At 59.3% G+C, this 16422-nt stretch overlaps 1 protein-coding gene across 1 annotated transcript; it reads right to left on the reverse strand.

Annotated features, from left to right (window-relative positions):
• Positions 1 to 7137: 7137 nt before the first annotated feature.
• Positions 7138 to 9648, reverse strand: SOX11 (SRY-box transcription factor 11). Its single transcript, XM_059660612.1, has one exon. The coding sequence runs from the start codon at positions 8957 to 8959 to the stop codon at positions 7721 to 7723; it is 1239 nt and encodes a 412-aa protein (XP_059516595.1). The 5' UTR covers positions 8960 to 9648; the 3' UTR covers positions 7138 to 7720.
• Positions 9649 to 16422: the final 6774 nt, after the last annotated feature.

Below are 16422 nucleotides of genomic sequence, written 5' to 3' on the forward strand. Positions count from 1 at the left end.
CGAGGTACTGAGCCTGCAAAAGGGGACAGTGAGGGCCCTGCTCCCCGATGGCCGGGAGGCTGGGGCTGGGACCGGAGCCCTGGAATCGGGCCTCGCTCCGTGATTAGCACTTTGCTCCCGGCCCAGGCTCCTTCCCAAGGCAGCTCCCCTCCTGCTGGGGCCTGAGGAAATGAAGGGAAAAGGGGCCCAGAGCCGCAGGGAGTCACAGGAGCAAAACAGACCACAGACGCTCCCATGAGGACCCCGGAAAGGCAGGCAGGGAAAGCAAACCGAGTTTGGGGAACGGCTGGGGTGGGACCAGGTAACAGAGGCCTCGAACGCCATGTCCCAGAGCTCGGCCTTCAGGAAGGCCGCCGTCATAGTGTTCCTGAGGTTGTGGTGGCACCTCCCAACGTATTAGGAAATATTTCCACGGCATCGACTGCCTGCGAGAGGCTGCCGTCCAGTGTGAGGGGCACAGCCCTTTCGCATTCGCCTCCCATCCCAGCAGGCCTCCGCCGCTCCCTTCTACGGCGGGCCATTGTCTGTGTCCACTTGGCGGGGCCACGGCGCTCTGAGATTTTGTCAGCCATTATCCGGGACATTTCAGGGAGGGTGTTTTTGACTGAAACGGACTTTGAAATGGGTGGGCTCTGAGGAAAGCAGGTTGCCCTCCATAATGTGGGTGGGCCTCGTCCGATCAGGCGAAGACCTTGAAAAAACACAAAGACCAACCTCCCCCAGGCCAGAGGGGATCCTGCCGGCAGCCCGTCTGCAGATTTCACGGGCCACATGGGCCCTCAGGCGCGATGCAGCTCAGCCCTGCGTCTCCAGCCGCTGGCCTCTGTTCCCTGGGGAGGGGTGGACGCGGATGTGACCAAGGACCTGGTTACAATATGACACAAGCGTTTCTACAAAACCAAATTTAATGTACAACACACACGCACCATGTAAACACATGTTTTAAAAAATCTGATAATTCCAAGGATCACTTACAGGCTGCCATAAAAGCATTTCATAGCAGGAATCTCAGTACAGAATGGTTTCTATGTCAAAATACATTTACACTGTAAGTCGCTCATCGAAGGGAACAAAACGAAACGAGAGACACAGAGAAATGGAGTTTGCTGGCACTGAATTCGACAGCAGGACGCCCTGACAGCCTGCCTTCATCTCCGACGTCACCGGTTTCCGACAGCCAAGTCCGTCTACCCTCTTCCTCGCAGCCCAGGCTTCCCTCACTCCCTTGGCCAGTTACAAACCCCAAACGCCACGTCCGCGCTCACGGTGACCGACCCAGCCCTCCCGCCCGCCGGCGCCCCTCCTGTCTGACACCCAGTCCTTTGGGAGCCTGTCCGCGTCCGTCCTGGGGACACCCCGTCAGGAACGGAACAGTAGTTATCAAACGCAAGCCTGGAGAAAAGTCACATAGAAACCCACGCGTGCGGGTCGAGCGCACGCTCCGGTTCAGTCTTCCGGAAAAGGCGTCCCTCCGTGGGAGACCGGCAGGAGACGCGGGGGTGGAGGTTTCAACCCTGAGCAATGACACTGCAGGCCGAGGCGCGAGCACTGATACTCTCTATGTGATCGGGTTTGTACAAAAAAATACATCGTTTTCAATAAATAATGCTTCACTTTACAACTTTGATACAGCAACGGTGTCCACACACTACCTCTGCATGCTAGACAGCCCACGAGACACGAAACTTGGCCATGCATTTCCTAGCGCCATCCCACTCCGCCCAGCGCGGGCCCGGCTCCCCCACTCGCAGCCTGGGGCGCGCGCTGGCATGCAAACCCTACATAGGTTCCCCCCCCCAACCACTCAGACTTCTAACCAAAATAGCGTCTCAGCCTTTCTCCCCCCAAACCTGGAGAGGCTGTGAACGTGAGTTTCCCGTTCAGACTCGCCGACACCCGCGAGCCCTCACGCAGCCCGGGGGGCGCCGTGACCTCGAGGGTCTCCGCCCACAGAGGGGGCCTCCCACTTAAAACAGTCCATCCAAGAAAAGGAAAAACGCAAGACCCTCAAACCCACAACATATGTACAAGAGTCAGAGCCGACGACACGGGGACCGGGGGGAGGCGGCCCCCCGTGCGAGCAGAAGCAGGAGATGGGCCCACAGGGCGAGGCCCCCGGTCAGGCCCTATTTGATCAACATTCTTCGTCGGGCACATGAGGGTGTCCGGTTGCTGTTTTTCTGAAGAGAATTGAGTGGCTCTAATCACAGAACATAAGCATCAAGGGCCACGGAGTTGTTGGCTTTTTCCCCCGCATTTCCCAACATTCTGTCCTATCGCTTCCTTCCGTCATTTTCACAGCAGAGAAGAGCCAAGTCCACGCGCCTGCAGGAAAGAAGTTTGATCAAACAGAAGGAGGAGCCGCCCTGGCTGTCCCCGAGGGGACTCCCACTGCCCGGCTCATCCTATTGCTTTTAGGGATCGTTTCCCTAACAGAAGGGACCTGTCGCGGCCACAGGCACCCGGGGGGGGGGGGTCCCCCGGTCATTGAAACAGTCCTAACTGAGCACTGGCAGAGGTATGGAGTCTCTGAGGAGTATCTCTACCCAATAAATTATTACTCTCATACACGGAACATTATGAACGTAGGATTCCCTCTGTAAGCCATTTTATAGGTTCTGCACAGTTGTGCTTCTTCTGAGTATAAAAATAGGTCTCCTTTAAAATTCTGCGCAAGCTCACTAAAAAACTACTTGTTTGTGAAATTCTCTTATAAACTCACTGCATCCACATGTAACAGATACAACTAATTAGGCAGCTAATCGATATAGGTAGTGTTTAAAAAAAATGCTCCAAGGGGGGGAGGCGGAGAATGAAGCCGTGTGAGGCGTCAAGAAGAAAGCAGTACAAAGGCAGAGAACTGGGTTGAATGGCCGAGAACTGAGTTCACTCATCTTGTTCCCACTTGACTGTGATTGGAGCCCTGGGCTCCGTGGAAGGGGACCGGGGAAAGGTGAGCTGCTATGGAAGAGAGAATCCGCCAGGTCACCAAACGAAAAGGGGATGTGACAGAACCAACCAGACGGCGTGGACAGCGAGGAAGAACCAGTCGTCAACAGAAGCCAAACCTCCGAGAAGCATGTTTGAGAGTCGGTGGCGACGGTTGCCCTGGGAACGGGGACATGCCCGCACCGGGATGCGTAAGGCTCAGCCTCGACTCCTGCACAGGCCGAGGCTGCACGGAGGGCGTCTGAGACGGACATTCCTGATGGACATTGTACAAAATTTGGCCCTTAGAATAACTGAGAAATATCCTGAAAGGATCGTCCCTGAAACTGTAATACAGAAAGTGTCTCATCGAACCGGTAAAACCGACAGCGCAGTGAGCTATTTTCGCTGTCATCCTACCATAAGAAAAAAAGCAGAAATATATTCGTCTCAGAAATCTGCGAAAAGCAGGGAACCGCACCATAAAAGCGTAGAAAGAGTCTAGAAACGGGAGAGTCCGAGAAAAGGCTCTCTCCAAGTGTCCACAAAGATAGAGGAAAAAGTAAGACTATACACACCACCGATCACCTCCGAGAATAGAAAAGCTAGGGTTGATATATTTATATTGAGTGACTGCTCTAAAATAGAGCAACTGATTGGCTTCATTTCTCAGATTCCTTGGGCAAGTCATGCACATTCCGAAGCGATCCGCACCTGCGAATTCCTTGTACTGGATGGTGGGTTCGGCTCCCAGAGAGAAAAACAAGGCTGGCCTTTGGAGTCCTTTCCTTCCTCAAAGAAAAAACCAACCAGACAAAACCCCACCAAGTCATCCTGCCGCCTGCACCCCACGCAGCTAATCCCTGCCCCTTGATTAACATGAAAAAGGAGCCGTCAGGGCCGGAGGCCTGACTTTTTCCTCCTAAAAGACGGCGATCCATTCCCAGCACACAGATCCGCACAGCGGGTTAAACGCGGCCCGCCGTCCGCATTGCCTGTGTGTGTGTTCGATGAAAGGGATGCGCGTCGGAGTGTAAGAATGGAAGATTCTCCCCAGAGTTTGGGGGGTTAGCAAGAGGATGCTGGTTCAAGTTCTGGGAGATGGAAATCGAAGGCAATGGTGTCATCAGAGGTACCAACCGGGCATCCCCTGAGCTGGGCGGCCGCCCAGCGCCACCCCACCCCACCCCACGCCACCATTTCTAGAGTTTCTGCCAATGCTTAGTGAAGAGTAAGACTTATTTAAGAGACGGAAAGAAATGCAGTTAAGCTTTTATTGCAGAAGATCCAGTGGCAAGAACACCGTGAGCCTGTGCCACGCGGTAGACATTCGGTCAGGAATCCTACTAAGACTGCCTTTCGCTGCCTCCGGCCCGTGTGAGAGCGCGGCCCTGAGTCCCACCAGGGCCGTAATTCAGCTCGCCGACCACCACCCGACTTCCTCGTAGTTTACTATCAAGAAATCCGGCTACATGGCTTTTCTAAAAAAAGAAAGAAGTCAAAACTGTTTCCATTCTGCGGCAGATCATGCCGTGGTGCTAGTGTGCATGGAGTGTCTGCCCCTCCGTGCGTCCTGCTGGAATCTAGGTCCACCCCGGGGCGGGAGCCTCCGCGCGCATCGGTGCAGTCGCTGCAGAAGCCAGCGGTGGCTTCCCGGGCGGGGGCGGGGCGGAGGCTGCTGGGAGCCCGTGGGGGCGGGGTGGGGGGAGGGGGAGGGGGCGAGGGGCCGAGGAGGCCAAGGAAACGTGGGGGGTGGGGAAGGGGGCGGGGCAAGAGGGTGCCAGGGCCCAGCAGCTCCTGCTGGTGGAGGCGCTCACCAATCCCAGTGAAAATGGAGGGCAGACCTCGATGCATCATTTCAGTGGATAAGAGTCGCGGCGATTCGCACCGACCGAGCTGCAATCAGCCCCTGAAAACCTCCCCCCCGCAGGCACCGCGGCTCCCGGAGGCTGAGCTCAAGGCTGGTGCACAGCCCTCCCCCGCCGCCCCCCCCCCCGGGCTTCCCGCAGCCTCCCCGAGTCAGGCCTGCCCGGGGCTGCTGGCTCAGGCGGGCTGGGAACATGCGGGGGGTTGGGGGGGTGGAGGGCCCAGGCACAGGGTGCCCAGCGAGCAGGGAGCCCGAGCCCCGGGGGTCAGCTGAAGGAACAGCCAGGCAAACACCTTCCCGAGGCTGCCCGCCCGAAGGCGAGTCCGCGGGCGACCCCCGAGCCAGCGCAGAGCGCCCCGGTGCGCGGTGCCTCCCCCGGGCTGTGCTTTCTTCCTCCCGCCCCGCGGCCAGGGGGTTCCCCTCCACACCCGAGGCCTCAGGCGCCTGCGTGGATGTCCCCGCGCGCCTCCGGGGTCGCAGGCGGGGTGCGCCGAGGCGCACGCGGTGGCCGGGCGTGGAGAGCCCTGGTGGGGTAGGGCTCGGTCCCTTGGATACCCAGCCGCCACCCACGCGTCCTGCACCCACTCCTCACCCTGAGGGCGGCGGGGTCCTCGAGGACGCGGGTCCCGACGACACACAGGCCGCGCCCTCCTTCCCCCGCTCCCGCCGGCGGGCAGACTGGCCCCGCCGCCCCCGCAGCCGCCCTCACCCTCCACCGCTCATCGCCCATCTTGGGACGAGCTTTCCCGCCCAGAGGGGCTGGGAGACACTCCGGCAGCCCGTCCCCTGCCCCTGCCATCACTCGAGGTCCAGAGCTGGCGGCGCATCGCCCACTGCGCATACGCGGAGCTGCAGCACCCAAAAAGAAAAGAAAGACCCACAAGGATTACGCCGGCGCCTGCCGCTAACGGGGGGCGGCGGGTCCCAGGGCCCCCACCGCTCGCCGCCCACGGGAGCCTGTCCTCGCGACGCGCAGCCCAGGACCGCGCGCGGCACCCGGTCGGCCCTCCCCCGCCTCTTGGCGCGGCCCGCCGGCCCGGAGCTCGGGGAGAGGGCGGGAGCAGGAGGTGAGAAAGGAAGTAGGGGGTGGGGAGGGGAGGAAGGCCTAGAGAGAGAGAGAGAGAGAGAGAGAGAATCCTCCTCCCGCTTTTAAATAACCAGCCACGGGAGGAAGAGGAGAAATAAGCGGGCCCGCCGGCTGCAGCCTGAACGGCCATCTCCGCGCCACTCCCCCCCGCGCGCACCACGCCGGCCACGGACGGCGCTGGGACCGCGGGGCCTCCAGCTTGACTGCCAGAGAGACTGCTGGCGAGGTGACCCTATCAGTTCCAGCTGATTTATTATCATTATTGTCAAGATGCAGACTTCCGGCACACAAAACACAAAACCAGGCGATGATGTCAACGGGGCATGGAGTCTGCTGCGCCGCCATTTGCTACCACATCGGCAGATGGTCTGTACTTTATTTAGATCATATTGCACAAAATGAGAAACCTTTTAAACTATGTGCCTTCTTTCTTTTGCTAAAAATCGAGAATCCAGTTTTAAACCTCCCATCTGGGGCCCCCACCCACATGTCACAGCGTCTGAGATACATCCAGTCCTACTATATAGTATAGTACATATACAGGCTTCCAACTATAACAGCTCTGAGGTCTAGATCACCATTTTCAATAAATCTTTACCTACAAATATCGAACAAATCTCTACTATAGCTGTACAAAAAAAAAAAAAGTTCTGCTTTTTTTTTTTTTCCTTTAAACCACAAGGCCTTTAGATGCAAGGATTATTTTAAAATTTTAATCCTTTAAAAACCAGGACATAACGTACCAACAAACTTGCATGCTAAAAAACAGAGGAAAAAAAAAAAAAAGAAATTGAAAGGGAAGAAGTGCCTGAAAGTCTTACTGGAAAAACACAGCAAGAATGCTCCCTTTTCACTGTACAAAAATACGCCTGAAAATATATTAATTTTTAAAAAAGACTGAGGTCTGTTATGTATCAAAAATGTTTCAATACCTTTTGTACTGAGGTCTAGGCTGTCTGGTATTCAATCAAGGAGGTATCAGGGAACAGTTACCAAAAAAAAACAAAACAAAAAAAAAACGTTGGCAAGTAGAAATCACATTTGTAAAACCATAAACAACTGGATCTGAAAAGTAAGCTTTGAACGCGGTCAGTTCACAGTTTTTGTGAGCGTGTGTACAGTCTGCATGTTTTCAAGCTCCCTGCAGTTTTAAGAATCGGATGCGTAGAAGACATCAGCTTTCTCCCTCCAAAACAAAATAAAATAAAAAGTTGCCATGGTCCCTTTTTTTGCTTTATTTTGTGTGTTTTCTTAAAAAATAAAAAATTTAAAAAAAACACCCTCCAGTTCTCTAAGATCTCTTAAGAAAAAATAAAAATAAAAATATTCTCCAGCCAACTCCCTAGCGTAACGGTTGTGCTGCCCACGGTCTGCAGCGGAGGCCAAGCTTCACGCCGCCCAGCTCCGGCCGCGCCTTCCGCGGGGCCTCCCGCCCCGCCCCGCCCCGCGCCTTTGTTGCAATCACGGATTTCAGGAAAAAGAAATCGTCTCGACAAAAACGCATTCGGGGGCGGGTAAAAAAACAAAATCACAGCTCCAGGCTAGGTATGCAACTACCTTGAGACACGAGAAAGGCAGGGAGGGGGAGGGGACCAAAAAAAAAAAAAAGACAGAAAAAAAAACCTTTAAAAACTACTCATTTCACTGGAACGCCACCAAAAACGTCACCATCCTTCCCCACTCCTTTGTGTCACGGCATCAGGTCAACGTGAGCATCCTCTTCTCTCCCCGCACCCCCCGCCGCCGCCACCATCCTCCCGGCAGCACCGCGGGGCCGCCCTCCCCCCGCAGGAGCCCGGCGGGGTGCCCGCGGGGCCCGGGGCCGGCGCCGGGCGCGCTCAATACGTGAACACCAGGTCGGAGAAGTTGGCCTCCAGCCAGTCCCCCGCGATCATCTCGCTGAGCTCGGGCGTGCAGTAGTCGGGGAACTCGAAGTGGGAGCCCAGGCTGCCCTCGCTGAACGAATCCAAATCCTTATCCACCAGCGACAGGGACAGGTTCCCGGCCGCGCCGCCGCCCAGCTGCTGCTCGCCGGCGCCGTGCGCGCTCTGGGAGAAATTCAAGCTCAGGTCGAACATCAGGTCGTCGGCGTCCTCGCCGCCGCTGCCGCCCGAGGAGGCCGAGGACGTGGAGACGGAGCGCGAGGACGCGGGCGAGAGCGCGGGCTGCGCCAGCGGCGGCGGGTGCTGCTTGGTGATGTTCTTGAAGCTGTAGTAGAGGCGGCTGCCGCCCCCCGGGCCCGCGGGCGCGCCGGCCCGCACCTCGTCGTACAGGCTGGCGCCCTCGGGGGACTCGGCCGCGCTGCTCAGCGTGGGGCTGGCGGGCACTTTGGCGACGTTGTAGCGTCTCAGCAGCGGCGGCGGCGCCTGCGGGCCCGGAGGCGGCAGGAGCGGCGGGTGCGGCGGCTCGTCCTCGTCCTCGTCCGGCTCCTGCTTGATCCGCAGCGGCAGCTCGTCGCCGTCCTCGTCCTCGTCCTCCTCCTCGTCCAGGAACACGCACTTGACCGTCTTGGCCGCGCCGCCCGCGCGCAGGCCGCCGAGCACGTAGTCGTCGCCCGCGCCCAGGTCCCCGCACGGCGCCGCCTTGCCCGCGCGCGCCTTGGGCTTGCCGCACTTCTTGCCGGAGCCCTTGGCGGCCTTGGCGCCGCCCGCCGCGCTCTTCTCGGGGCTCTGGCCGGCGCTGGGCTTGGTCGCGGGGTCCATCTTGGGCTTTTTCCGCGGCCGGTACTTGTAGTCGGGGTAGTCGGCCATGTGCTTGAGGCGCAGCCGCTCGGCCTCGCGGATGAACGGGATCTTCTCGCTGTCCTTGAGCATCTTCCAGCGCTTGCCCAGGCGCTTGGAGATCTCGGCGTTGTGCATGTCGGGGGACTGCTCCATGATTTTGCGCCGCTCGATCTTGGACCACACCATGAACGCGTTCATCGGCCGCTTGATGTGGCCCGACGCCGTCTTGCACCAGTCCGGGTCGCTCTCGTCCAGGGCCGCCGGGCTGCACGCCATGAATTCGCCCTCCTCCGTGTCCAGCGCCTCCCGGGGCAGGTTGCTCTCCGCCTCCAAGCTCTCCGCCTGCTGCACCATGATCCGCCGCGGGGCTGGGCGCTCCGACCCGGGCCGCTCGGGCTCGCTCTCGGGCTCGTGCGGAGGTCCCCCTCCCCTTCTCGCCCCTCCACCTTCCCGGGCAACTTGCAAAGTCCTGGGCGCCCCGCGGCCACGACTCCCCCCCTCCCCCCGGCCCCCCCTTCCAGGCTGCACACAGCGGCTGCGGCGGCAACGGCCGCCCGCACGCGGGGGGCTGCGGCCGCGACAGGAGAGGCGGCGGCGGCGGTCGAGGCAGCCCGGGGACCCCTCTCTCCTGCTGGTGGCTCCCGCCGCAAGCGCCGGACCCGAGCACTCCCAGGCGCGCGCGCTCCTTCTGCAAAAAGTTGGGGACTCTCTCCCAACTAGTTATCAGGGTGTCATATGGGTGACATCACTCCCCGGGCCAGCCAATGGCCGCGGCCGGCTCCGCCCACCCCCCTTTATTAACCGCGGGGCCCCGCCCCCGCCCCCCGCCCAGCGGCTGCTCCGCAAAGATGGAGGGTGGGGGGCGGAGGCAGGTCTAGAAACATGTTATTTTTAAAAAATCCGCGTGTGTGCACAGATGCGCCTCTCCCCGGGATGCTGGGGGCACGAACCACACCGCGGCGAGCGGACGCGCCCGGGGCGAGCGGGCGAACCGGGGACCAGGACCCGGGAGGGGCCGGAGCCTTTGTGCCGGCTCCGCGGCCCACGATGCGAGCGGACGGAGCGCGCCCCTCGCCGTGTGCACACGCGCGGGCACGCGCACAGCCTGAGATGGCGGTGCAGCCCGGCGCGCCCCTGGTGGGCGCAGCTGCTCCTCGTGCGCCCCAGGCCGAGCCCGCCGGGAGCCCCCTGCGTCCCGGGCCGACGGAAGGTGGCGCTTTAACACAACACCTTGTGGGGCACGTGGGCTGCTTTCTCCTTTTCCCTTTCTCCCTTTTTCTGAAGCAAAGAAATCCACTTACAGCCCGAGAGGCCTCTAGGCCCCCTCCCCCGGCTGCCTTTTCCAGTTTTGTCCTTTTGCTCCATCTGTGTCCCCTCCTCGTGCGGGCTGGAGGCCCCGCGGTGCGCGGTGCGGGTCTGGCCGGCTCTGGCTCTGCGCGCTCGCCCGTGCGCCCCGCCCCGGGCGGAGGCCGGAGTAACGGTCAGTGGGGTTTGGCTGGGGCCGGTCCTCGCGTTCAATCTGGCCACTCCCGAGGCTGGTTCGGAGTCGGGCGCTGGGGCTTGCCGGCCTCGCGCACCCCACGCCCCGGCGTCACTCGTCCCACCCTCCCCTCTCGCCCCTCTCCCGTGTCCCCTCCCCCAGCTCCCTCTCCTTCCCGGTCTTCCTCTTCCTCTAGGTCCCCTCCCCCCCTCCCCCTCCTCCTCCTCCTCCTCCTCCTCCTCCTCCTCCTCCTCCTCCTCCTCCTCCTCGGCCACCAGCGCCCCCCCAGAGCAGCCTCCTCCAGAAACCCAGCGCCCAGCTGGGTCTTCCCAGTCGCTCGCGGTTTCAGCTGAACAACACCGATTAAAGGGGACCCCAGGTGCACCCCAAGTTTCCAGGGGGAACGTGTCCTCGCCCTGGGAAAGGGTGGGTTATGTAAAGCAGCCTGCGACCCGGCGAGCTCGCCTTGCAAGCCGTCTCCTTTGTGTCTTTCTTTAGTCCCCGCCACCAGATATTCGGGGCGCAATTAAGAGAACAGCGCCGCTTCCCACTCGCTGTCTGGCGTCATCCCTGTCTCCGCCGCCTCCCGCGCTGGGGAGCTGGCAACTCGCGACCGTTCCTAAGACACTGCTCGGCTTTCACCGGCAGCCCAGGCAGCTGCCCGCGGCAATGAAATTCCCCAACCCGCTGCCTTTCGGGGGTGCCCCCCCCCGCACCCCGCAAATGAGACTCATTCCCTGAGGGGCATCTCCTCCGAGGCCCCGAGCAGCCACGCGGCTCCCCGTTTTCACGCCGCATTATTTGAAAAAGAATTTACCGCCATCACTATCCCCGCCCCCCACACTCATCCTAAAGACAAACACTGCAGCCAATCCTGTCCTCTCCGGCCAGGCGTGCTGCGGCTTCTCTTTTTTGGAGCCAGAAGGGTCTGCAGGCAGGATTACCGGGGGGCCTGCGGTCGGAGGGGTGGGAACCCCAGGCAGGTATGGAAATCCACCTCCCCTCCCGGCAGGCCAGCGCCGCACTGGGCTGGGCCTCCTCGCCCCTCACTCCGCCCAGCTCCCGGGACGCCATGGGGGTGGTTGGAGAGAGGACTGAGTTTACACCCCTCTTCCCCCAGCACCGGGCAGGCCCGCCAGCTCCAGGGCTGGAAATTGGTTAGCGGGTTGCATTGTTTAAGTCAAGCTATGCCCGCACCTGGCACCTTAGACTGTGAAAGAAGCTGCATTTGGAAATCATGGCAAGTGTAACGTGTATATAACTGCCTTCTTCCCTCTCTGGGGGGGCTGTGCTTGGCGTTAGGACGGGGTTCTGGGGCTGTGGTGGGCCTGGAAACACGTGGGGTTTGTGCTCCCGGTGCTCCCCTCTCCTTGCAGAAAATATTAGCCACAATGTGCTCTTTCGCTAAGAGATGGGGCCTGTGTTTGAGAAGATGGGGGGTGGGGGGGCTGTGTGCTGTGTGAGGGTCAGACCAGAGGCGTCAGTAAACTGCAGAGGCTGAGGTGGGAGGCAGGGGGCTTGTCCAGGGCGCAGAGCAGAGCCGAGCCCTCCCTGCAGACTGCGGACAAAGTAACACCATTTTCAGGAAGAATCCGCTCCCACTCCCGCACCCCACCCTCACCCGCATTTCACGTTAGCCAAGTGAGTGAGGGCGAGAGAAGCAAGGAAAAGAAACTAAACACAACTCCGGCTGCTTTCCTGCGTCTCCAGGGGAAATGTGAAAATAAGTAACATTTCCGGGAGAACGGAAGGTGCTGGAGACCCGCGCGCTTCTGGCCGCGCCGGGCAGAGATGGGCTCCCAGCAGTGAGCCACCGCGGAAGGGCCTTCGGCTCACAAACAAAACGCGGCCTCCCCCCAGGACGCACCTCTTGCAAAGCCAATTTGGAAAAATGGGCTTGTTTCTGCTTTTTAAAATGTGCACTGAGTGTCGAGCAGGGTCAGGCCCCTCCGTCATCGCTCTACGGCCAGCACGCACTGTATTTCCGTGTGTGTGTCTGTCCGTGTGCGGATTTATAAGCAGGATATGCAATGCTCCCACTACAGAAGCATTCGAGGGTCTATAGTTAATATTCAGTCCTAAGACTGACCTTGGGTCAGAGCAGCAGATGACTTTCATGGTCATTGTTGTTAGTCAGACTCATCCTTTTACAATGACCTGTTTACAAAGACCCTCGTTCCTAAGGGCTGTCACAGAAGGCGGGGGGGCGGGGGGGGGCCTGGGAAACGCCCCCGTCCGAGGACAGTGGGGACCGAGACGGCTGCTCCTGTGCCCTGAGGACGGAACGTGCTCAGCGCCTACGCTCAGTGCCCGGGAGGAGCCCGCTCCGGCTGGGCCTCACGGCGTCGGCAGTTTTCTGAGGACGTGCCTGTCCCATGATGACAGGATGCCTCCTGCACCCCAGACCCGCTCTCCCCAATGAGCTCCCCGCCCACCCACCGTCAGCTATGGCTGTGGGGTGTCACCTCGGACCTGAAGCCTGAGCTTGGGTCTGAGTATCTTCTATGGTTCCCCCCAGTGCCCCCCCGAGTGTCCCTTGTTTTGGGTATAAATGGACTCATCCCAACACACGCACACGAACATGCACACACACCACACACGCATGCACAGACACACCACACACACACGGACACAGGCACGCGCGCGTGCACACACACACACACATGCACGGGCACACACATGCATGCACAGACACCACATACACACACGGACACACGCACACACACATACACATGCACACATACCACACACACACCACACACACACATACACACACACTCTCAGTTTCCCTGCCCCCCCCCCCCCATCCCTGCCTTGGTGAGATGTTAGTACAACACACCTGCTGATGGAAACAGAAGCACAGGGCCCGGCCGGCGTGGCTCCGTGGTTGAGCATCCACTTATGAACCAGGAGGTCACGGTTGGACTCCCGGTCAGGGCACAGGCCCGGGTTGGGGGCTCGATCCCCAGGGTGGGGCGTGCAGGAGGCAGCCGGTCCATGATTCTCTCTCATCACTGATGTTTCTCTCTCTCCCTCTCCCTTCCTCTCTGAAATCAGTAAAAATAATTTTTAAAACAAACAACAACAGAACATGGGTGCCGTTCAGCACGGGGACCCCCACAGACTGAAGCCCCGAGGTCCCACACGGGGGACATTGTGGTCTCTGAGCACCACAGCCTGGAGGACCGGAGTCGGGCCTGGCTCCCCAGATCCGGTCCCGTTCCCTCAGGAGGCTCCGCATGTTTGCAGCGGGCTCTGTCCACCTGACACCCCCTCCACACCGGCCGGGGCGCGCTGAGCCCCTCACACCTGTGACCTCAGGGGCACTGCTCCCCAGTCGCCCAGCGCTGCCCCCGCCCCCGACACACGCCGCCAGGGACTCCACAGCCTGCTCGGCTCTCAGAACAGTCTCACTGGTTCATCCCGGGAACCACCAGCCGCAGGAGCTCCCTGGAGGCCCGTCATGGGCCTGGGACCCTCACTCACGCCCATCGAGACCCTGCACACACTGGGCACCTGCAGAGCAGGGACCAACGGCCACAGCGTAAGCCTCTCCCTGGTGAGGACAACACGGGCGACTTTCTGCGCTTTCAACAGCGCTGGCGAGGACACTGAACGGTCTCCAGCGAGGTGCCGATGACACAGGCTGAGGGGTAAGAGCGAAGTCTCTGGAATAGTCTGCCATGGGCTGGAAATTCGAGTTCTATTGTCACACCCTTCTCCTTCCCTTCCTTCCTTCCTCCCTCCCTCCCTCCCTCCTTTCCTTCCTTCCTTCCTTCCTTCCTTCCTTCCTTCCTTCCTTCCTTCCTTCCTTCCTTCCTCCCTTCCTTCCTTCCTCCCTCCCTCCCTCTCCCTCTCTCTTTCTTTTTCTTTCTTTCTTTCTTTCTTTCTTTCTTTCTTTCTTTCTTTCTTTCTTTCTTTCTTTCTTTCTTTCTCTTTCCTTCCTTCCTTCTTTCCTTCTTTCTCTTCATGCAGACCTTCACTGTTAGCCTATATAATAAAGAGCTAATATGCTAATTAGACCAAAGAACCAAACGGACCATCTGGACAACATTCCGGACGAAGCCGGGGCTGTGAGGGGTGTTGCGGGCTGAGCCCCATGCATGAGTTTCATGCGTCGGGCATGAAATAATGGAAGTAGTTCCACAAAGCTGTGCCCTGTTACCTTATGGCAAGCATGTCAAACGCAGGGCCTGCAGGCCGCATGGCGCCCACAACGAATATTTTTTGTGGCCCAGCCAATATAACGACATGAAAGACACGTTTTAATAAAAATTTCATAACTTAATTTTTACAATATCCTGTTATACATAATTATTAATAACAAACTAAGACGTTTGTTAATAACTGATGACTATAATCATGTTGCATTCATCTCTCTTACGCGCCTTACACGCAGGCGCACCATTTCTCTCCACTGATACCAGCAGCGAGTATTTTAGCAGCCGGTGGCCACATCGTTAGTCTTGCACTGACTTGTTTGGTGTGCGCAACAGGAAATACTTCGCTTTCGGAGAAAAGAAAAATGTGTTTATTTGCGTGACGCTTATTAATTTGTGCAGTTATTCGGTGTCTAAGTTAATGCTCAAGAAAAAATATTAATTTTTATTAAAATGTTGTATTATTTTAGTTAACGATGACTCATCTATTTCAGCCCTTCGCATTCAGCACGTCTCTATCGAAATAAACCCACGTTTCTATGGAAATGGAAGCTTTTGGGGGTTTTGCGGCCACACCCACTTACACCTTGTTTACTTGGCCGTGAGCCTTTGAGTCTGACATGCTTGCCTGTTGGTATCTGTCCTCGTTCCTCGTCTATTACAGGCCGCGCTCGCTGTGGAAATGGGGGAGACGTGGGTGTAAGAAGAGCAGACACGGAACGAGTCCCCGCGTGGCTCCCCGCCGGTGTTTGGGTGCCTCCCTTCAGCAGTGATGTCACTTCACGGACTTGCCCGGCAGAGCAGAGACCAAGCTCGGCGGGTGGACAGCCCCCTGCACCAGGCCCCTTCCCGCCCTGGGCCGCCTCTGCAGAGCACCTGGGCCCCCAGCCACTGTGTTCTCCACAGCGTGAGGGTGATGAGCACAGCCCCTCCCCGGTTCTTCCAGGCAGCCCTTCCCCCTCCTCCTTTTCCTCCTCTTCCTCCTCCTCCTCCTCCTCCTCCTCCTCCACGTCCCCTGCTGCTCCTGCACCCAGGCCTGCGCTCTGCTGTCCCGGGCCCTGCAGGCAGGCCACTCTCCACGGGGAGTCATGCACCCCTCCTACCTAGGCAGGTGCGGGTCTCCCCTGAGCCGGCTCCAGGCTGGAACCCGGCACCGCCAGGCTGTTCTCCCCAACAGGGAGGAGAGGCGACCAGTGGCCCGGGACAGAGCATCAAGCCGGAGAGGGCTCCTCCCAACCGCCAGCAGGGGAAGGGGCGCCAGGAGAAGTGGGGGGGGGGTGCCCGACGGCCGCGTGCGGGGGCTCCCATCGCCCTGTCCAGCGGCCACGGCTCCACGCGGACAGACAGCGTTTCTCTGGCGTCTCAGGCAAAACCCCACAGGAAGCGGACGCCTGAATGAAAGGTGTCCCCAGCGACGGGGCTTGTCCGTCCGTGTTTCGTTTTCCTCCCAGGACGTGGAGCTGCGGTTCCTACGGCCACACCGAGGCCTCCCTTTCCCCACGCGGGCAGAGAGCGAGGAGGAAGCGCCGCCTTTCCTCTCTCCCATCAGGGGAGGCAGATCTGCTTCCGGGGCACCGCGGGCAGGTGTTCGGCCGCAGGTGGGGAGGAGCCAGGCAGGACAATCCGGCCGTTTCTCCCTCCCGCCAGGGCCCTGTCCCCACCGCTGCGCCTCCCAGCAAAGGGCACCACTCAGGACTTCCCCTCAACACTCTACCACCCTGTCATCGTCTCCATCGTTTCCCAGCTTTGTCTGGGGCTGCAGCTGGATCTGAAGCCACCTGTGCCCCAAGTTTTATTGCCGAGATCGCCACTGTCGAGCCCCGTCTTGTGAGTGGCCCACAGGAAGCCAATTATTGTGTTTAATTCAACCAACCAATCACTGTGCTTCCCTGAGTTACATGGAACCAACCAGTGTGTTTCACTGTGATACTTGGGACCAACCAGAGTGTTTCCTGAGCTACGTGGATCCGATCAGTGTGCGGAGTTGGGCCTCCTCGTGTTTCACCCCGACCTTCAGGTCGGCACGGTCTCCTCGTTGGGCTCCACACGGTGGACGTTCCGGCCTCTGCGTGTCACACGGAAGCGCGAGCATCTTGCCAGCACTGTCCCCCGGGGCCTTCAGAGTGACCGCCTCTCGGTGGGGCTGCCTCCTTGGGGCTCCCGCTAGGAATCGGGGA

The sequence above is a fragment of the Myotis daubentonii genome, chromosome 12 (genome assembly GCF_963259705.1).
Source record: "Myotis daubentonii chromosome 12, mMyoDau2.1, whole genome shotgun sequence".
NCBI classification, from domain to species: Eukaryota; Metazoa; Chordata; class Mammalia; order Chiroptera; family Vespertilionidae; genus Myotis; species Myotis daubentonii.

What these genes read in the sequence shown, in the direction of transcription:
- SOX11 (XM_059660612.1), bottom strand. Translation starts at nt 8,959, where the DNA reads ATGGTGCAGCAGGCGGAGAGCTTGGAGGCGGAGAGCAACCTGCCCCGG.